At 44.6% G+C, this 23424-nt stretch overlaps 1 protein-coding gene across 1 annotated transcript in view; it reads left to right on the top strand.

Annotated features, from left to right (window-relative positions):
• KIF5B (kinesin family member 5B) overlaps positions 1 to 23424 on the top strand; it is a 2669048-nt gene that overhangs the window by 1606585 nt on the left and 1039039 nt on the right. The window contains exons 15-16 of the mRNA XM_044066703.1: positions 5101 to 5108; positions 6705 to 6736. Coding sequence (XP_043922638.1) covers positions 5101 to 5108; positions 6705 to 6736 — 40 coding nt within the window. The remainder of the gene's footprint in view (positions 1 to 5100; positions 5109 to 6704; positions 6737 to 23424) is intronic.

Here is a 23424-nt window from a genome sequence, read left to right as displayed (position 1 = left end):
GTTTAGTGACTGTCATATGGGTGATCTTAAAAGTCATTTTGACAAAACAAGTGTACCAGAGATTGTGAGCATTACATAGGATGGAATGACTGCTTGTCCCTTAACCAAAGAAAAGTACTGCTCATTTTGTACTGCTGTGGCTGCAGTCTCTCAAAGTGTTGAGCAGGCTTGGGTTTAAAACAGCAGTAGAATACATGTTTGCCAAAAACTTGGCAACATCAATTTGTCATTGCAAATTCCTCACTCTTATGATGGATCTGACTTTCAGTGTTAATATACTCAAATGCTTTTCTTGAATAAATTAATGTGTGATCGATAAAACCTTTACCTAGCAAACCTCCTGCCTTAGTACAGACCCGTAAAAGAATCTGAGGTCTTTTTTAGCCTACAGACGCTTACTGAAGAGCTCTTTAAGCAAAATGGTTTATTAAAGGCCTATAGTTGGCTATCTCGTTTTGACATGTTAATTTTTTGGTCAGTATATACTCTTGACCACCTACAAAAGAAAAGCAAAAACCCTGAAACTGTAGTACATAATGTTAGCCACTGCACAAACTGGGAGTGGTCACCTAAACATTGCAGCTAACCTCCAGTATTCCATTTTGTAATGCACGTTTCACCCTGCACAGCTTTCCTTTACTCACATAAGTGGCTAGATCTGTGTTCCGTTGGTATTTGGGGATGGTGACTGCTTATGTATGTGTAAATATTGTATAGTAATATATACTTGTTTCCCATTCATTTTATTGAGCTGCTCTTTGTCAAGTTTGATTCATCAGATTTCCCAGTTCTTCAGATTCTTGCATAGAGAAGATATGATTTGCCCTCCTTACAAGACCCATGGTAATGCTTGGAAAGGAGTTTTGCCAAGTCCATTTTGATACTTAAGCTTGTAATGTATTGTGGCCCAACAATGTGTGGCTCAGTAGTAAAGAATGTCATCACCTCGTGTATGGTTGTATGTTGCTTGTGTTACTTTGTGTGAAAAAAAAATCAAAGGTTCTTAAGTGGAAAGTACAGTTGTGTAAGTAAACTTACCTTAATAGTAGATGTTCAGATGATCACTGCTGCAGTAGCCTAAGCTATATGAGGTATACCCTGCAGGAGTATAACAGTAGACCAGCTTACAAAGCTTCAGAGCACCTTTCACGTACCCAAACCATTAACTTAACCTGAACTGACTAAAAAGACAGGTTTGAGCGCTAAGCCCTTCAGACTTTTCATGCCAAGAGTGAGAGAGATGCGGAGTCTTGAAGAACAATGCCAGGAAAAACAAAAAATAAAAGTCTACACCCTAGCAAAAAACATCACACCAAGAAGCAAGAGGTGGGGGGAGTGAAGGGAGGGAGCAGCAGTGATCATTCGAACATCTACTGTTATGGTAAGTTTACTTACACAGCTGTACTATGTTCTTGATACTGATCACTACTGTGGTAGTCTAAGCTATACGAGTAGATTACCATAGCTTACAAATTTTGGAAGGCAGAGGGAAGAGAATCCAGGAACCCCTGGGGAATGGTCCTAGTAAAGCTTGATCTAGACATAGAGAAGGAATCAAGCGTATAGTGCCTTGTAAATGTATGTAAAGTTTTTACCTTGTTAAACGTAGACTCCAGACCTTTCCAAAAAGCCAGAGACGAAGCCAAGGCTCTGGTAGAGTGGGACTTGCCCTGCCTGGAATAGATTTGTTATGGGGAGTATAACAACAGGTAATAGCCTTTAGGCAACCATTTGGAAATCTGCTTTGACACAGGTTGTGTCCCTTCTTACCTTCAAGAAATGAACAATTGATCCAAAGAGCTATCTTGACAGAACTAAATCTTTCAGTACTTTGGTTGTCTTTGGGCATCCAGGGTATGGAGTATCGTTTCCCCCTCATTTTTAGGTTCAGGAAAGAAAACTGAAAGATTCATAGTTTGGCTTAAAGTAAACTCTAATATCACTTTAAGCATAAAAGAAGGATTAGCTCTTAAAGAAACCCTGTTCTTGTGGAAAATGAAGTAGGGTTGACTCACCGTAAGAGCTTGCTACTCTGATATCCTTCTTGCAGAGGTCTGAGCACTCGGTAAAACTGTTTTCATGTTAAGAACCTAAAGTCTGCCAGGATTAGAAGGTTCAAATAGAGCAAGCATTAGCTTCTCTAACACAAAAGTAATATTCCAAAAAGGGGCTACTGGTTTTCTAGGAGGCCTCTTATTTGCAAAACCTCTTTCAGGACACATTTAATATGAGTCTGCATTGGAATAGGAGGATCCAAGGGGCAGACATGCTAAAATTGCTGATAAGTGAAGCTCGATGGAGGAGTAAGAAAGGCCATAGGATAGTAACTCACACAAATGTAAAACCAGAGAGCAACTAGCTATGAATGGGTGCTGGTTATGTTGTTGGCACCAACTAGAACACCTTTCCCATTTAATATATGATTTTCTTGTAGCAGGCTTTTTGCCATCAGTACCTGCTGCACGTCCTCAGTAAACAGGTGCCTAAAGGAAATTAAGACCCTGTCATCAGGCAGTCATTTGAAGTTGGTTGTGGTCTGGGTATATCAAACACTCCTGATCTTGTGTGAGTAGAATCACATTATGTGAGGAAGTTTGTGGTTTTTTCCTCTGAACAATTTCAAAAGAAGGGAGAACCACTGTTGCCTGGGCTACATGGGAGTCACCACGATAGTCTTGGGATATTCCTTCTGAGTCTTCAGAAGTACCCTGTATATCAATGGAAAGGTTAGAAAAGCATACAGGAACATTCCCATCCAAAGAAAAGTAAAGGCATCTGTCTTCCTGGAGCAGAATCTTACCCGCTGATTGTTCAGAGAGGAAAGGAATTCCTCACACATAGATCAAATTTTGGAACACACACCCCAATCTAATTTCACTTCATGAGTGTCTGCTCTTATTCTGCTCAGCTTGCCTCCCATAATTCTGCACTAATAGAATGTTAGGATACCTTTAGAGTGAGATTGTGCTGTGAAGCTGTATCCCAGTCTGACATTGCTAGTCTGCAAACTGGGTACAACCTAATTCCCACTTGATTGTTGATGTGCCACATGACTGTGGTATTGTCTGTAACAAGCAAGAACAAACAGGATATGCGGACAAAGCTGCATGAACCAGAAAAATAAGATTTCACAAAACAAGAATATCCAGCCAACACAGCAGAGCTTTCCACTTAAAATTCCGTTTATTAAAACAAAAGTTAAAGTAAAAAAAAAAAAAAAAGAGAGACAGAGAGGATGAGCTCGTTCATGCCTATCACATGTGCTTCCTCAGATCTAATTACACAGCAGTTAAAACATTCCTTAAATACTCACAAATCCGGGTGGGATAGAGCTCTATAGTGAGTATTTAAGGAACACTGAAAGCTCTTAAACTTCTCTTTTAGCCATAATGCACTGACCCCCTACCATACCTCAGTTCTAATTTTCCACTTTCATGTTCGGACATTACTCGCCGTTGGCTCTTGAGTCCTGCTAGTATTTTGTGATTAGTACTAAAATTTATCTTTTATAATTTCCTGTATTCTTATTTTAATATTGTTATTCCTTTAACTTAAACCTGTCTTGCCCTTGTTGTACTTTATAGTGTATTTTTCCCTAAATACCAGTCTGATGTTAATCTTTCCATTCATCACTGATTAGTTCGGTTCCGAGCCCTTCGGAACCATGTCGGCCTAATACCAAGCTCGCGTACACCAAAAACTCTCGAGTTAAGCTGCTACCCACAATGCCCTTCTCCCTGTTATCTCGGATATCATTTGCCGCGTAGCCATATAGCAGCGTTTCACCGAGCTCACAAGCCAGGTGGTATGTTTCTTGATATTTTCTGGATATGTGGATATATATCCCTTATTTAGTCACTCTCTAAATCTGTTTCCTTTCTACTTCATGCATTTACAGCTATTTAACTAGCTCTACCCATTGGGTAATTCTTTTTGCCATCGTTGGCAAGCCCTCTCCTTACCCTTGTGGTATCTCTTGATACCATCGTTGGTATAGTCTTTCCTTTTCTTTCCTTTCTATGTGTTTTCTTTGTTTGATATTGTAGTTAACTTTTGATTAGTGCGTTTGTGGAAATGTCTGATAAAAAAGGGTCTTTGGGGTTTAAACATTGCACCTCTTGCGATGATAAATTCCTTAACAGCGACTCTCACGATGACTGCGTTTGTCTGGGGGTTTCTCATCTCTCTGTTAAACCTCCTTGTCAGATTTTCCAAAGTTTGCAAGTGGATGCTGAATGAAGAAAGAATAAATTGATTTTGAAAGGCCTTCTTGCTTCTCCTTTCTCAGAGGCCCTTTCTGTAGGAGTAAGACACCTAAACATAAGGCCCACAAAACTTCCTATGAGCATAGACTTGCTACTTCAGCTCTGACTGTTGCTGTTTCGAGCTCTGCTCCGATTACTACTGTGACTCAAGCCATGGATATTACCAGATTCTCAACGTCAGTGCCACCTTCAGCACCAACCCCCCCAGCTATGGCACCGACATTGCAGTATAGCTACGGCACCGACTTTGCCTTTGACTACATCGAAAACAGTTTCGACCTCTGTCATTTCTTTGGAACTGATGACATCAACTCCAGGCGCCTCTTCGGCACCGAGCCCTTTTACTACTCCACTATTTCCTTTGCTACCTGTCTCCAAATTAGAGGCTACCGTGCCACTAGCTCAGACACCATGGACCCAATACTCCCCCACCTTGGATTTGTTCCTGGGTCAGATATAAAGCCCCTTTTTGGATCGACCCGGCTTCCCTTTAGGAGTGTCCACGAGGTCCAACAGGAGTCTATCCAAACTTGATGTGGTGCACCTGTTGGATCAGCTGTTGATGGCCAGAGGGATACCAAATGTTCTAGAGACTCATCCCCCTCTGGGACTTGGGTCTCTCACTCCCATGACTCCGACATACACTCCTCCTTCAGACCAGTCTGTTCCGAAGCCCATTGCTCTGACATCTTTTGTGGAACCCCGTTCCTTGGCGCCGACAGTGACTGTCACTGAGGCTTCGAGGCCATCCCTTTGACTTTTGGTTCCGACAGAATCGTCCCTTCCTCAGACTCTTGGTTGGGGGTTGGAGTCCTCGGTCCAGGGCATGGGTCAGAGTGTTTTGTCAGTTCCGCCCTTGGATCCAGGGATAACACCTACCCCGAGCCTGCTTGAGGCTCCATCACTGGGAACGTCCAAAGGAGTGGGGTGTGACCCCAGTTCCAAGGTTATCCTCCAGGCTCCCACTCCGCTTCAGGTGGGCCTGCTTTTCGAGTGATGGAGAGGGTGCTTGCTTCGGAAAGCACTCCGGAATTTCATCCTGCTCCCTCTGAGCTACAGCTACCAGGACCCACCTTCCTGGGACACTGGGAGGAGAAGCCTCAGGAAACCCCAGTGTTCAGGGTACCCATCCTTCAGAGTCTTCCTCAGATAATTCCCACTGAAGATCCTCCTTGGAAGAAGGCGTGCAAGAGGAAGCACATAGACGCCCCTGAAGAGTCTTTGACAGAAGACACAGACTAAGATGATGGGGAGGGGTCCCCACGATCATCCCTGGATGATGTCTCTTTCAGAGACATCCTGGAAGTATTAAAACAGAGGGGTAGCTGGAAGCTCTCCAACCCTTCCTCGGAGGAATCCGTTTTTCTGCAGGCTTTTTGCTCCCAGCCTTCAGCCTCTTGGGTGACCCCACCTGCCAACTAGTTATTCAAGCTTGTCTTGCAGCGTGCTTGGCAGAACCCTGACTCTACTGAGGCCATTCCCCGGAGATGTGATAAAATCCTCCCCCACCTCCCCGGAAGAGCATCCACACTGGTCCATAGGTTTGCCAGTTGAATCTATGGTGGTGGCGACAGCCACTAAAAAGGATCTAGTGGAAGAAAGTCCTACTGTTCACCTGCCCAACAGGGAGTCTTGGGCTGTGGACAAGTTGGGGAAGCAAGTCTTTGCTTCAGTGACCTTTGCCGTCAGGTCCCTGAACTACTTGGCACACTTCACGAGTCTCCAAAGAGATCTAATTACCGATATTTCTGGATCCCTCACAGGTTAAGTTTCTGACGAAGCACAGGACAAGGTTGCCTTTCAACTTGCCACCCTTGAATTTATATGCTGTTCCATCCAGCCGAAGGGGCAGCCAGAGCTGCGGGTGCAGGCATAGTCATGAGGTTGTCATGCCTGGATGCACATCTGTAACCTCACGGACTCCAAGTCCTCCTTTTTGAACGACCCTATTGAACCATCTTCCTTATTTGGTTCTAAAGTGAGGGACACGCTAGCCAGGTGCGAGCAAGTCGGAAAGACGGTCTGCCGTTAGCCTACGTTTTTCCAAACCTCAATGTTGTTTCCAGGAACCAGAGGAGTGGGAAAATCTGGCACAAGAAATCTTGGGGTCCTTTCCATAATGCACGTGGCGAGGATTCCCCCAAATCCAGAGGGGTTTTCAGTGGTGGAAGATGCCCCTTTAGAAGCAGAGGGGATCCCCGAAACCAAGACTCCAGGGATTCCATCTCTGGGTGGTCTTATCAATCCTCCTGAAGCGTTGCCCGATTGCTTTCCTCTGGAAGCAGTCAGGGATAATTTTTCTCTGCACCAAACTGCCTGGTGCTCTATTACAAATGATTAATGAGTGCAGAGAATAATCTCCAGAGGCTACTACATCCCTCTAACCTCCTGTCCAAAACCTACAAAAAAAAAACTTCCCGATGCTCCAACCAGTCAAAGGGAAGAAGTGGCTTCAGAGATAAGAAAGCTGTGTCAAAAAAGAGTCATCCACGTCCCTCCAGACCAATGCGGATCCGGGTTTTACTCAAGATTCTTTTAGTGCCAAAAAAGACAGTGGACTGGAGACCCATTTTGGATCTCAGCCATTTAAACAATTGAGTTGTACAAACCAAGTTCCACATGGTCACTATTCAATCCATTCTCCCATTTTTAAGGGATGATGTTTGGATGTGCTTGATAGACCTCCGGGATGCGTATTACTTCATCAAAATGGACAAACGCTCCAGGAGTCTCCTTCACTTCTGGCTAGGAGCCAATTATTACCAGTTCCGAGCCCTACCATTCAGTTTCTCGATGGCCCCTAGAGTGTTCATGAAATGTCTAGCAGTGGTGACAGCTCATCTGAAACTTCAAGGATTCCAGGTGTTTCCATATTTAGACGATTGGCTTCTCTCTGCCCCCACCAAGCGTCTTCTGACTGTGGCCCACCGATACAGCCTTTCACTAGCGGAGTCCTTAGGCATCACTGTACACTGGGAAAAATCCAACTTAGAACCTACCCAACAGCTGGAATTTATAGGGGCAATTTTCAATACTCAATCCTGCCTGGTATCTCTACCGGCTCACAGGCTTCAGAGGTTAAGATTGCAAGTGCGTGTGATACTCTGTCAAAAAAGTGTGTCAGCAAGGGAGGTTCTCCATGCTCTGGGGTCCATGAGTGCAGCCATTCCGATAGTTCCTCTGGCAAGGTTACACAGGAGACTGTTACAATGGCTCCTATTGTCCCAGTGGTTTGCAAATCTTCGCCCCCTAAACTTGCAGGTGCTCATAACCAACTCTTGCAAGCAAGATCTCCTCTTGTGGATGAGGCCAGATGCAGAACTTTAGTGTCACCCCTTTCAGACCCCTCAACCCACTGCCACTGTGACCACGGATGCTTCCCTGATAGGGCGGAGGGGCCATTTTCAAGGAAAGACCGTCCAAGGCACGTGGTCGAGCTTAGAGCCCAACCTGCATATCACTGTTCTGGAGTTGAGAGGTGCTGTTAGCATTGCAGGCATTGCATCCACTTCTTCCCCCTGGAACGATTGCAATCCAGGCAGACAATATGTCAGTAGTCTGGTACATCAACAATCAAGGAGGAACCAAATCCTACCCCCTGTGTCGAGAGGCCATGAGAATTTGGCACTGGGCAATAGCTTCCGACCACTTTCTTTTAGCAATGCACATCCAAGGGAGTTCCAACGTGATTGCTGACCAGTTGAGCAGATGCATTCTCCTTCTACACGAGTGTTCTCTCAATCCCAAAGTTACGGCAAAAATTTTCAGCTGATGGAGCCAGCCCTGCTGCTACCTCTTCGCCTCCCCTTCGAGCAACAAATGCAGCAGCTACTTTGCCCTCTTTCCCCCCTTTCCCCCGGGGGGGGGGGGGGAGTCCCCGAGAAACACTCTAACTCACAATTGGCCCATGGATCTCCTCTACGTTTATCCTCCAATTCCCTTGATACCTCTATTCTTAAAGAATGCCACTCGGTTGAGATGCAAGGTGATCCTCATTGCCCCATTCTGGCCTTGTCAAGTGTGGTTCCCCTTCCTCCTGCCTCATCTGTTACAGCCTCCATGGATCCTAGACACTCGTCCAGACATAATTTCTCACCCCCAAGGGTTCACTCGCCCGAATCTGTCCACTCTCAAGCTGACTGCATGGTTTCTCCACTTTCGTTAGTTGCCTGGCAGGAAGCCTTTTCCTCACCTGTTCATATCATTCCAGCCTCCCATAAATCATCTACCAGAAAACTTTACAGAGATAAATGGAAAAGGTTTTCTTTTTGGTCTTAAGAACGGATGCTAGATCCCTTCTCAGCCCCTGGTCTCTGTCATCCTTCAATACCTTTGAGTTCTCTAAAAACGGAGCATCAGCCTCTACCATAAGAGTCCATTTAGCAGCAGTTTCCAATTTTCCTAACGGAGTACAGGGCATTCCAGTTATGTCCATTCGCCTATGTAAAACCTTTCTCAAAGGAGTGTTTCACAGCAGACCTCCAATTAGGCATCCCTTAGAGACATGGAATCTCTTCCTAGTACTGGAGTTTCTCTCTCAGCCCCCTTTTGAGCCTCCTGCAAAATGTGATCTCAAATTTCTCTCATGGAAATCTCTCCTTTTTGTAGCTGTCACTTCAGCTAGATGAATCTCAGAATTACAGGCCTTGTGCATTAAGAGACCGTACCTAATATTTCATAAAGACAGAGTATCTCTATGTATTAATCCATCTTTTCTCCCCAAAGTGGTTTCTGATTTTTCTGTGAAACAATCCATCGACCTCCCAGTGTTTTTCCCGAACTATTCCAATAAAGGAGAATACTGCCTACACTCCTTGGATGTGCATAGGCAACTACATTTTTACCTAGACAGAACTAAACCTTTCCGCAACACAGACCCAACTTTTCATTTCCTTCTGTGGTCCAAGGATGGGATATGCTGTGTCAAAAGTCACTTTACCAGAGTGGCTCAGAGATTGCATTTACTTTTCATATTCACGTACAAACGAGCCTAGACCTCACAATATCAAAGCATATTCAACTAGAGCTATAGCAACCTCAGTAGCTTTTCACTCCAGAGCCTCTATGGACAACATATGCGCAGCAGCCATTTGGGCTAAACCACACACTTGCATCAAACATTACAAGTTGGATATGGTCTCCAGGGGAAGAGCGTCCTTCGGCTCAACTGTGCTCAGGAATGTTCTTCCATAAGGGCCACCCAGATTTCTCAGATAGCTTGGGATTCTGTCCCATCAGTGATGAATGGAAAGAAGATTAACAATATCAGATAAAGAAGTTATGTCTTACCATAACATTCCATCTGTGTTGTTGATCTTCTTCCATTCATCACATCCCACCCTCCGTCCCCCACCAAAGGCTCCTGGTGGATACCATGGGCCCTTGTGGTGTGTCAGGGTTTTTGTGCAGAAATGGCCTCTGATTTATTTCTATATGTCTTATGCAAACTCGATCTGAGTTAACAGGGAGAAGGGCATTATGGGTAGCAGCTTAGCTTGAGAGTTTTTGGTGTATGCGAGCTTGGTATTAGGCTAACACGGTTCTGAGGTGCTCGGAACTGAACCCATCAGTAATGAATGGAAGAAGATCAACAGCAAATATGTATCATTATGGTAAGACATAACTTCTTTTTTTTGGTATTTTTCTACTTTTTTCCACCTTTTAGGTACTTTCTTTGATATACCATTGTTGGTATTCCTTCATAACTTATTTAAAGTTAAAAAAAAAAAAAAATCTCTTTACTTTTTCCTTGGCTGCTATTTACCTAGCAATGTCATGAAAACCTTTGGGTCTTAAAAAAATGTAAGGCCTGTGTCCATAACATGTTGTATGTTTATTGCATAGGCCCAGCCCATTTAACCTCTGCATAGGTTTATAGGTGTGTACCAGGCCAATGGCCCTGGAGCCTTTACAAGCCTAGCCATAGGATTACCCTGGCATAGTGCCACCCGACCTTAGTTTCCGGTGCCTCTGTCGAGTAGAGTCACTGGAGTTATCCCCGCGGTGAATTTTCTGTTACCCGTCCACTCATCAAGATTTCTCTTGAAGAGGGTCAGCGAGGTGCTCTGCTTGACATCTATGGGAAGTCTGTTCCATAGCATGGGCAGTCTCTGGGTTATGAATCTGTCCCTCCAGCATGTTCAATCAGTTGTGGTAATGAGGCTGAGGTTTCTGGAGCGTGTGGAGCGGAGGGATTGGGATTTCTTTACATGTAGTATTTCTAACAGAGCTGGGTCAGACATGGCTTTGTAAGTCAAGCAGTGATTGCCTCTAAGTAGGCGATACGAGACTGAGAGTAGTTGGAGTTTTTTGAGTCTGTCCATATAGGACAGGTGTTTAAGGCCTAGGATCCTCTTTGTGAGGTACCTTTGCGGCCTTTCCAGTTGTTGCAGGTGTCTAGTGAGATGCATGCCAAATGGGGCATTGTACTCTATGATTGGCCTAATGAGGGAAGAGTAGAGGGAGACACTGACACATTTCTTACTGGATGCAAAACCCTTAGTAATGAGATCTACCACATAGAAGGACTTTCTGACCACAGTGGCAATATGGTGATCAAAAGAGAGGTTGCTGTCAACCTGTGTTCCCAGATCTCTCATAATGCCTTCTGTGTTCAGTGGACTACCATCAGTGTGGTAATTCATGGGAACTGGGGTTTTCCCAAAAGGATGACAACACATTTTTTTGGCATTGAGCTTAAGGCCGTGGTTCTGACACTAGTCGTTGGTCACAGTGAGTCCATTCTGTAGGATGTCAACAACACTTGGGGAGTTAATAGCTCTCAACTTGCAATCATCTGTAAACTTTGTAGTCCCTTCGTGTTGGCCTGGACTTCAGAGAAGTAGATACCAAACAGGAGAGGACACAGGACCAGACCCTGTGGGACTCAACTCGTGACTAATCAGCAGTCGGACTTGGAGTCCGCTACTTTCACACTGTGGGTTCTGTCTTTGAGCCAGTTTGCAACCCACCTAGTGATATAGGGGTTGATGCCTAGCTTAATGATTTTTTTTTTATGATTCCTGTGTGGGGAATGGTATCGGAAGCATTGGCCAGATCAAGGTAGGCTGTATGAATCACCTTGCCTTCATCCACAGTTCTGGTGACTGACTCAAAGAAGTCAACTAAGTTGAGCAGGCTTGAGCTACCCTTCACAAAACTAAACTGTGTGGATCCAGAGTTTGGAGATTCCCTATATCCTTGTTTATTAGGTCCATTATGATGCATTCCATAGCTTTGCATGTCAGACTCGTCAGGCTAATGGGACGATAGTTCCCAGGGTCTGTAGTCACTCCTCCTTTGTTGAAAGGGATGACTGTAGCAGTGCGCCATTCATCGGGGACAAAGCCTGAGGTGAGGCTGTGATTGAACAGGGCACACAGGTGAGGTGCCAGTTCACTCTGTAGTTCATGTAGAACACAACCAGGGATATTGTCAGGCAATAGAAGCTGTAATCTTGGCCTTGGACAGTGCTGTTTTAACCAGTGCAGCAGTAATACTGGGTGCCTGGCAATCTACTGGTATTATGATTGGTCCTTTTGGGGGTAAAGTTGACACTGAATCTGTCGGCCAATATACTGGCAATATCTTTTGGCTTGGGTATAAGAGGTACCATTGTGCAGTAGCTCAGAGCAAATCTGGGTATTGCCGTGGATATTCTTTACATAACTATAGAAGGCCTTGTGGTTGTCTTTACTATCTGCTGTAATTTTGTTTTCATACCTAGCTTTACAGGATTTGGTGAGGGATCTCAACTTTTGCATCAGTTTCCTCCTCCAGTTGTAGAGTTTGTTTATGGCAGGGGACCACCAGATTGGCTTCCTTTCTTTGGAGGAGTGTGTCTTGGATGTTCGTCGTGTTTCACTGTTGCAGTCATTACTCTTGGGTTATCCTACTGGCAGGCTACCCTCAGTCGGCCTGAATTCAAAAGTCTAGGTCCGGCGTCAGTTGCTGTTGCCTCTTCCCTGACGTCAGTGCACCAGGGGTATAAAAGATGCAGCCGACGCCATTTTCTTCAGTCTTTCTTGCTGCGCGGTGCCCGAAGCAAAAGCAGTTCGCAAGTGCCGGTTGGCCGACTCCTGAGATTTTCAAATCCGAATTTCAGAACCAAAGTCTTCATTAAAGCTAAGTACCCCGTTGGGGAAACTTTTTTCTTGCTCCAGACCGATGTGGGAAGCAAATACCTCATAAGGATTTTCACTCTTACTGTATTCCTTGCCTAGGCCCTGATCACAACACTGCTAGCTGTCGGTTTTGTGCTAGATTTAACAAACGCACTATCAAGCGTCTGTTCGATTTTCCATTTCATTACTTTGGCTGAAGATTTAATTATATAATGCCGTCAGACCAGCCGACAACCAGAGTTTACAAAAAATGCAAGGACAAGGAAAAGGATAGGCATCCGAGGTCCAAAACTGACGACGAGGCCTCTGCTAGGCCAGTCGCCGGTTCGCCGGTTCTCAGTGAGGCGCTTTCGCAGCCCCTGGCGCCCACTACCTCAGAGCCACAGGCCGCGTCCGGCTTCCACGTGGAGCCGACTGGGCCTCTGGATACTCAAGGTATTGGACACTCGGAAATCATTCCCTCAGATGGGTCCGGAGCCGCTGAGCAGGCATCGGCTTCTGAGGGTCTCTTCAGACCTACACAACTATATATTAAGCCATCTTCAGCTTCAAAGACTAAAGCAGCTCTAAAGACAAAGAAACAAGTACAGCATTCTCCTACTCAGACTTCCATGCCTAAAAAACAGATGCTCAAAATGGCCGAAGATCTAATTACTTTGATCAGGGGCTCCCATCCCTCTCCTGATAAGAGGCCTAGGCAAGAGACAGAGTAGGATTCTTCTGATCAGGTGTCTAGCTCCTCTAATTCCTCTTCTGAACAGGATTACTCCATGCTTCCCTCTGAGGATTCTGATGCTGAAGAATCCATTCCTTCAGCCTCTCCTCCTGAGGATTATTCTTTTGGGGAAACTCTGCATACCATGAAGGAGCATTTCCACTGGGAGAGCCAAGATTATTCTGAAGCTAAGAAAAGGCTCAGAGACTTTCTGCTACTTCCTCAGCACAGACCCCTTGCTATTCCACCTGTTCTAGACATTGTAGATGATGTATTTTCTGAGTCCGGCCTATCTCCTGACTCTTTACCCCCTGCACCTGCTAAGCCAGACAGATACTACAGGGTCCCAGATTCTCATAAATTCCTATACAAAAACCCCGCTGCTGACCCGGAAACTATATCTCAGGGTCCCAACGGGGTTAAAGCTTCCACTGCAAAAAACCCTTTCCCCTCTGATAGGGATTCTAGGGCTCTAGACAGACAGGGGGGAAAAAAGTCTACACTTCTGCTACCCTGGCTGTAAGGGCTTTAAATTGTCAGTTTCATATGCTTAAATATCAGCAATATTTAATGTCACTGCTTAAACAGAAGTTGTTGACAAATACTGAATGTTCAGGGAACAAGGAATTGCAGGATTTATTGCATGCAGCTGAACAAGTGGGAAAACATACTTTGCAATGTGGTTATGATTCACTGGAGGCCTCTTGCAGGGCCACAGTTACAGGTTCTGTGATTAGAAGGCATGCTTGGTTAAAGGAACAGAATCTGCCTGATCATGTTTAAACAAAATTATTAGATGCAACATTACATCATGACACTTTGTTTGGTACTAAAGCAGAAGAGGTGTTGAAAAAAATGGAGGATAAAGCAAAATCCATGCAGACAGTCAAGGATTTCTTACAGGTACAGCCACCCAGGTTTAGCAGGAACTGGCCTTCTAAAAATTGATCCTTTCCAGTGTCAGACAGACCACAAAGAGTCAGATACAGGTGTCCCAGAGGCAGATCTCAGCCCTAAGGCTCATACAGGCCTAAACAGTGGGGTGCTCCTACCTCCAAAAGCGGAGAAGACAAATCACAACCTTACAGGAAACAGTCCCAATGACTTCTCTCTACCAGATCCAAGCACTTTTCTTTTGGCAGCCCCCTTAGGGGGAAAACTAACACTTTTTTCATCAAATTGGCAAATGGTTACCCGAGACAAATGGGTCCTGAACATAGTGTCCCAAGGTTACAGGTTCCATTTTCACACTCTACCAAGGTCAAAAGGTGTGCCAGACCTGCCACACAGTCAATGGGCAGAGGCAAGTACCACAACAAGAGCAGGGGCAATGATTTTACTCCAGACTTTTCCTAGTACCCAGAAACGACAAAACTTGGAGACCAGTACTGGACCTGTCTATACTAAATACGTTTCTGGAAGTTCCAAAATTCAAGATGTTGACTCTACAGCAGCTGCTGCCTATGCTGGGCAAGAAGGCTTGGCTCGTAACTTTGGACCTAAAAGAGGCCATACCTGCATGTCCCAATCAGACAATCTTGCAGAAGATACCTCAGATTCATAGCTGGCTCAATACATTACCAATTCTCTGCACTGCCCTTTGGCTTATCTCCTGCTCCCAGGGTCTTCACAAAGTGCCTGGCACCAGTAATTGCGTTTTGCAGACAAAACGGAATTCAAATATATCCCTACTTGGACGACTGCCTAATTCAAGCAGAGAACAAAGACATTCTTCTAAAGCATCTGGTGTTTGTAAAAATATTACTAATTGGCCTAGGGTACACAGTAAACGAAAAGAAATCAAAACTAGTGCCCTCTCAAGAGATAATATTCCTGGGTGCAAGCTTAAATACAACTGCCCAGATGGCTTATCTCATGCCAGACAAACAAAAACAGCTGACTACTTACTTCAAGAAATTGGCAACAAAAACCCACTTACCTGCAAGGAAAATCCTGTAGGCCTTGGGTTTCATGGCATCCTGCATTCTACTAATTCCATATGCCAGACTGCATATGAGGAAACTACAATGGTATCTAAAAAGTGTTTGGACTCAGCATTGCCACAGCCTGGAGACAGTAATTGCACTCATTCCCTGCCTGCAACAGGAGTTTCGATGGTGGGAAGAAGCCTGTCACCACAACAAAGGTCTGCCATTCAGTTTACCCACAGCCCAACAGACACTGACAGCGGATGCATCAGATTATGCCTGGGGGGCCCATATGGCAGGAAAATGTACTCATGGCACATGGCCTGCAAACCATATGCATTTTCACATCAATCAAAAAGAGATGCTAGCTGTTCAAAATGCCCTGACAGCTTTCAAGGACCTGCTTCATCCAGGACAGTTACTGATAGACCGACAACACTACGGTCATGTGGTACATAAACAAGGAGGGAGGTACACATTTCTACCCCCTCTGCAGACCAGCAATGACCTTATGGGACACAGCATTGGCTTTTCAAGTTCACCTGCAAGCACAATTAAACAAATACTCTGGCAGACGAACTAAGCAGAAACCTCATGGATCCCACGAATGGAAACTGGATCCACAAGTCTTCAGCATGATAATAAGGAAATGGGGATGCCCAGACATAGATCTATTTGCCTCCCCTCACAACTGCCAATTGCAGAGATTTTGCCCAAGGATTTATCACAAGCAAGCATAGAAAGTGGATGCCCTATCCTTCAGCTGGAAAAATCTAACAGTATATGCTTTTCCCCCACTGCCTCTCCTTCCCAGGGTACTCATAAAGGTCAGACAAGAGAAGCCAAAAATGATACTGATTGCACCAGACTGGCCACACCAGCACTGGTACCCAATCCTAAACGGCTTGTCCCAAGGTCCAGCATGGCTTTTGCCTCAGACTTCTCACTTGCTGACCCAACAAAACAATCCGATCCTGCACAGCCAACTCAGGACCTTAAATCTGGCAGCATGGTGGATAATGTAGCCATTCAGAACACTCTTTCAAAAGCTGTTATGATGTTATCTTGGAGGCCAGGAGGCCCAGTACCAGAAAATCTTATGTAGAAAAATGGAAGAGATTCAGTGCTTGGAACCAGGAACAGTGCATTGACACTGGTGTACCAAATATCCCTCAGATGTTACAATACCTAACTGAGATGCTGAACAAAGGCCTTTCTTTTTCATCAGTTAAGATTCATGCCTCTGCCATTTCAGCCCATTACAATACGGAACCACCTATCTTTTCTCATCCTTTAATAAGGCAGTACCTCAGAGGTGCCAAAAACATTAGGCCTCCAAGGAGAGCACCAATTCCCGCCTGGGACCTCAATTATGTTTTGGAAAAACTCACACTGCCTCCTTTTGAGCCAGCATCAACAGCATATATAAAATTCTTATCCTGGAAAACAGCTCTGCTCCTAGCAATAACATCTGCAAGGCGAGTCTCGGAGTTGCAAGCACTCATGGCTGTGGAACCTTTCATCATTTTTCATCCAGACAGGGTTTCTCTGAGGACAAACCCTACATTTATGCCTAAGGTGGTGTCCAGTGTGGCCCTCAACCAAACCATTCACTTGCCAACCTTTTATCCAAATCCACAGAACAAGGGTGAGAAAATTCTGCATTCTTTGGGCATACACAAGCAGTTATGCTTCTACTTGGACAGAACTAAAGCTTTCAGAAAGACTGAGCAACTTTTAGTGTCATATGCTGCAGGATCACAAGGAAAGGCTATCTCAGAACAGACCGTTTCTAAATGGATAGGCCATTGCATCCGTTTCTGCTATTTTCAACATGGCAAATCAAGGCTTCATTCCACCAGAGCAGCAGCCACTTCAGCAGCCTTCCTCAGAGTAATATACCAACCAAAGATGTCTTAGAGGCTGCAACTTGGAGTTCAGTGCACACCTTCACAAAGCACTACCACTTACCTCTTTACTCTACGTCCAGAGCAGGTTTTGCTACTGCAGTGCCTCATAGCCTCTCCTAATCCTTTTTAGCCCAGCCACCCATCCTCAGCTTTGGGATTCAACCCAAGAGTAATGACTGCAACAGTGAAACACAATGAACATAGTACAGTTGTGTATCTACCATAAATGTAGATGTTCGAGTGTATTCACTGTTGCAGTCCAGGTTACCCACCCACCACCCCCCTTTTTTCTTTGCTGGGATTTATCTGCACTTCTCTATCCTATACAACCTATTTGGTGTATTTGCTTGTAGATGAAGGACATGTTATTTTTGTGCATGCATTTTTATTGGCATATTTTTTCAGCCTACCAATTTGGGGGCACCTGACATCTGGGGCAAGAAAAACTGAAGAAAATGGCGTCAGCTGCATCTTTTTATACCCCTGGCGCACTGACGTCAGAGAAGAGGCAACAGCAACTGACGCCGGACCTAGACTTTGGAATTCTGGCCGACTGAGGGTAGCCTGCCAGCAGGATAACCCAAGAGTAATGACTCCAACAGTGAATACACTCGAACATCTACATTTATGGTAGGTACACAACTGTACTTTCTGTTGGGTATGGCGAGATCCACGCATTTATGTGAGTGTTCATACAGTGCACTGCTGTATGATTCTGTAGTCACGCAACTATTCGCCATTTGCATGGGTGCCCTGAAGTTAGCCACCTCTGTTTTTAGGATCCCAAAGTTAGCTTTGGAGAAGTTTTTCATGGTGGTTACCTTTGCTAGGGGGTGGGAGGGATGCGGATTTCCAAGGTGATTAGCTTGTGGTCGGATCTAACCAGGGAGGAGCTGACTATTGGTGTAGAGCAACAGTCACCCATGTTAGGAATGACCAGGTCAAGGATGTTGCTAAATCTAGTGGGGGTAAGAATGAGCTGGTCCAGGGCATTGGAATTAATGAACTCCAGGAAACATTGGGCAAGTGTATTTGTACATGAGTAGTTTACCCAGTTAATGGAGGGGTAGTTGAAGTCACCTAGTAAGAGTGTGTTAGGTTGGACCCTAATATTCTCCAGGGTGCTTAGGAATGTAGAGTGCAAATCTTGAGACATGGTTGGGGACCTATAGCAGGCTGCGACCTGAATCACTGTCTTACCCAATGTTAGCTGCACTTGAAGTATCTCTGATGTGTTACGTTGGGCTACCAGTCTGGAGGTGTGCGCATCCTTTATGAATGTGGAAACACCACCACCTTTGGAGCTTCGGTCCAAGTTCTGAGGCAGAAAGGTGTGGAATGAGTTATAGCCTGGTAGTGCAGGGGTGCTTTCTGCTGCCTTGAACCAGGTCTCTGTTACAGCACAAATGTCAATGTTCTCGATTTTAAGGAGTGCCTCAAGCGACTGTATTTTGAGATTTAGGCTTCTAGCATTGAGCAGCATGACCCTCGGATTGCATTTGTTTGGAGTTGTTACGGTTGTAATTTAGTGTTTGGAACACCGCCTAAAAAAAGGCACTATAGGGGTGGCAAGAGCCTTGGCCAGTATCCTGAAGCCCAGGGGTGACAGATGCAGGCCATCTCTAGCAAAGCATCGAGGTGTGTCAATCATGTCATCCCAGGCAGACTGATACTGGATCCCCTTAGAATGACACCAGAGACTTAACCAGTTATTGAAATCAATCATTTTCTGCTTGTACTGTGGTATCATTCTGGGTGATGGGAGGATGCTGCTCAGGGCTAGGGTCATACCCGCCTGGGCTACATAATCCGAAGGCTCCTCCATATCTCTCTTCATGTAGTCCAGGGAGTTGTGTCTCTGGTCATTCACACCCACATTTACAATGACAGAGTCATATTTATACCTGGTGTTGAGCGACCCAAGTGCATGCGATATGTATCGGATCCTGGTACCTCACAGGCAGCTGACGGTTACTTTCTCCTTATTCAACCTAGTGAGTGGGACATCAGTGTGCCTCATTATCTAGTCACCTATGACTAGTGTGTTGGGCATGCTGTTTTACTTTAGGGGCTTTGGTTGAATGGCATATTGTTTTAGGAGAGTTATGTGCCTCGTGATTAGTGTTGTGTTGTGTTGTGTTGATTGAGTGCGTTTCTGCCTTGGAAGTCTCTGCTGCTTGGGTAGATTTTTATTGAGAGCCTCCGCGAGGGTGAGTGTGTGTTTTTTTATTTTTATGTGAAGGCAGTGCTGGTGTGTGTTCCAGAGGGCTATGTGTTCCATGTGGTGTGGTGCAAGTGTTGGACATTCTCCTCTTGACCAGCTGTTCCGGTCTTGGCTGGAGAGTGTGTGGCTTCCATTTTGGATGTATAAGTGCATCTCTCGCAAGTCTGAGTGTTGGAAGGTAAGAGGAGAGGGTTGTTGGTGTACATAAGGCAGTTTCTACGTTGCCTCAGGATGCCCAAGTTCACCAGGTTAATAGGAGAAAGCACAGGGAAATGACCTTTAGAAATGCCCGGAGAGGTGGGCATTGATAATAAGTACTAGATCCGTTTCCTTCTAAAACGTTTAGTGCTGGTAGCACTTGTGTGCTACCATAATTGCTAGAAGAAGCCTGGTAAAGTGCTAGACTAATGAGCTAGTATAAGTGCAGGAGAGGAGAGAACTAGTAGAGCTAAGGGAAAAGTTGAAGAGCAGACACTGGCATCACTCAGAAGCTTACAAACAGTCTTGGATACAGCAAGTCTGTATCTGGACTAGACTAGGTACAGGAAAGGCAGGAAACAAGAGCAAATGCAGGCTTTTAAACCGGAAAGTTGAGAAATGGAAAAACTGTCCAAACGGCCAATAAACTACAATTTCTGGGCCAGAAACCACTCCTCTTGTGGTAGATAGGCTACCTAGTGCTTACCACTCCCACTGATGAGCTAGAAGGCTTCCTCCAACACAATGTCTTGAGGGCTCAGAAGCTTACAGTCTTGGACACTGCAAATCTGTATCTGGACTAGACTAGTTAGAGGAGAGGACAAGAGCACAAACAGGCTTTTAAGCCAGAAAGTTGAGAGAGATGGAAAAAACTGCCTAAAAGGTCAATAAACCACAAATCTGGGCCAGAAACCACTCCTCTTGTGGTAGATAGACTACATACTGCTTACCACTCCCACTGATAAAGCTAGAAGGTTTCCCTCCAACGCAGAAAGGCTTGGGGGGCTCAGGAGCTTACAAACAGTCCTGGATACAGCAAATCTGTATCTGGACTAGACAAGTTACGGGAAAGGGGGATACAAGTGCAAATGCAGGCTTTTAAATCAGGAAGTTGAGAGAGATGGAAAAACTGCCCAGACGGCCAATAACTCCAATTTCTAGGCCAGAAACCACTCCTTATTTGGAAGATAGGTTACCTAGTGCTTACCACTCCCACTGATAAGCTACAAGGCTTCCCTCCAACACAGAAAGGCTTGGGGGGGGGGACTCAGGAGTATACAAACAGTCCTGGATACAGCAAATCTGTATATGGACTACAGGAAAGGGGGGAAACAACTTAGAATTTTTTTTTATTTATTAAAGTGGAAAAGGAGAAAGCTGGAACAGAAGATAATTCAAGGTTAAGAATCTAAGTGGGTTGGCCTTCACAAATGTTTTCTGTCTTATTACGTAGAATGAACTAATGACACTAGACTGGGAGGAGTGTCCCAGATCAAATATACAGTATGGGCGGGCAACTGCAAAGCCACCAAGTACAAGAACAAGACAACAATAGGCAGGGGCGGGTGGGAAACTATTACAGCTATTAGCTGTAGCCACTAAATGAAAGATTTAAACAGATAAAGGAGTAAGGAGTCTGTAGAGAATGGTTTTAACTGCAAACAAATCAGTTATATAGTACCTGACTAGAACACAGAAACCTAAAAAAAAAAAACACTCACAAACAGAAAATACAACTCGCAGTATGAAATAGTTTACAGTTAAATAATTCAGTAAACATGCAATTAAGAGTTATGAAGCAGTGTCCAGCAATGAAAAATACAGTTAAAATGTGTAAAACCGTATATAAACGCAGTGAAACAGTAAAAAAAAAGCTTTATAGCAGTGCAAAATGTAGTAGATTAACTCTATAGCACAATTATAAGCGTTACAGAAGTGCAATTCAATGAAATAAGTGTAAGAAATAACTTATCCTGCTCTTGGAATATTAAGGAGTTTCTGCTTAGTCTCAGTAATGAATCACCATCCACAGCCTGGTAAATACAAGCATAGCCTTTTGCAGACACAGGGTTTATATACCAGAAAGGATGGAAGAATCAAGAAGATAGAGTACTACTCAGTCCTACTAGCCCCTGCTATTACCCAGTCACTCGTGCGACAGAAGGTCAGGAAATCCTCTTACTCTCAATAATAATGCAGACAACAGACTATCAGCAGAAAATGGCTGCCAGAAACACAGGAAACTCAAACAAAACTACCAGACCTGGACAACAGCAGGCCTCTATCAGGATTATGCCACCTGAGCAGAACACGGAAACCTCACGATAAATGCATAGAAAGCGCACTCACAAAAAGAAAATACGAATCTCAGTATGAAAAAGCAGTTTATAGTTTAAATAAAAATGCAATTATAGTAATGCACAATGAACGTTTTAAACAGATAAAGGAGCAAGGAGACTCTAGAGAATGTTTTTAGCTGCAAACAAATCAGTTATATAATACCTGACTAGAACACAGAAACCTCAAAAAAAATGCACAGAAAAGCACTCGCAAAGAAAATACAACTCAGTATGAAAAAGCAGTTTACAGTTAAGTAATTCAGTAAGCATGCAATTAGAGTAATGCAATGGTATCTAGCAATGAAAAATACAGCTTAAAACAGTACAAAACAGAACATAAATGCAGTGAAACAGTAAAAAAAGCTTTATAACAGTGCAAAATGTAGATTAACTGTTTAGCACAATTAATAAGCATTGCAGAAGTGCAATTCAATGAAATAAGTGTAAGAAATAACTTATCCTGCTCTTGGAATCTTAAAGAATTTCTGCTTAGTCTCAGTAATGAATCATCATCCACAGCATATGATATATGTGAGGGCTTTAATCCAAGGGTAGTTATCAACTGGACAAATTGAGAGCAATGCTATTGTCATCATTTGATATGGCATCTGGGGCTTTAATCCCCAAGAAAGGCAATAAAAAGGAGGCTAAAAAGTATCTATCTGACTCATCAGGCTCTTCTGCTCTGAAATCGGAGTCCCCTTCTAAAATACCTACATCGTCGGATCTGATTCCATCGGATCTGAAGACCAGAAGCTCTGATACCAGTTTCTTTGGCTCCAGCATCTAAGACGTCTGATCTGACCCCATCCGGATCCAAAGAAACATAAAGAAAGCTCTCCTCAGGTACAGTCTCCTCACACTTTGGATCTAATATTGTCCTGTCTCCCATCTCCTTTCCTGGAGAGACACCAGCACTCCAGGACCGCGTCCATTGCTTCCTATCCTCAAAAATGACTGAAGCAGATGTGGATAGGATGATGAGGAAATTTCTCTCAGAGCAAATTGAAATGGGGGTTCTCCCGGCTGCTACCCTACTGGGTCCAGAGACCATCATATGTACTACGCCACCTGTTTTGTCATCTCCTCTGATCTGACCTTTGGTTTCATAGTACTTCGAACCGAGAATATTAGATCCATCCATATTGAATCTAAAGTTCATTGTCTGTTCTACTCCGGTACCGTGTTTGAGTGGACTGGCTCTGAGTCCCCCTGAGCGGATGACTCTCGGAGCCATAGCATTGGATCCAGATCTGAGGTTTTGGATTTGACTCTGGCATTGTTGGAGCCATCTCTGCAACCCCTGCTTCAAGCATTAGTTTCTTTCTCCCCAAGACATTCTCCTTTTGAGGTAGTGGAAAGAGTTTTCTCTGCTGCAAGAGAAAGGACGCATTCACCTTCTTCGGCTCCCACATCCCAGACGCATTTGTCTTTGCATCTTGAGTCTCAACTTCCTACTCCACAAGGATAGCCAGCTCAAAATCTCTGTGATATCCCTCAGGCTATATTAGTTTCTTCCGGTACTTCTCCAGAACACCCCACTTAAGATGTCCCTTGAAAGAGAAAGTGCCAAAGGAGGCACTTAGACTTTCCTCATGAGTCTTTTCATGGAGGATACTGATTTTTGATGACTGGGAAGGGTCCCCAAGATCACCACCTGACAACATCTCATTTGGAGACGTATTAGAGATCCTCAAGCAAAGGGGTGATTGGTCAGCCGGTAACCCTTCAAGAGGAATCAGTATTCCTGGAAACCTTTGGGGCTGGCCGGTCTACCTCCTTCATAACACTGCCCCCCGATGAGCTTACTGATCTTTCGACGGGTGTGGAAGGAACTGGACTCTTTTGATCCAGTCCCCAAGAAACCAGACAGTGTTCTGGTACCACCCAAGGACAGGGAGTTTTGGAGCAAGGGAGTACCAGTTGATGCCATGGTCATAG

This window comes from Protopterus annectens, chromosome 3.part1 (genome assembly GCF_019279795.1).
Source record: "Protopterus annectens isolate FY-2018-M chromosome 3.part1, PAN1.0, whole genome shotgun sequence".
NCBI lineage: Eukaryota > Metazoa > Chordata > Ceratodontiformes > Protopteridae > Protopterus > Protopterus annectens.
The sequence above is the reverse complement of the archived record's forward strand: the minus strand, read 5'-3'. Positions and strand labels throughout refer to the sequence as shown.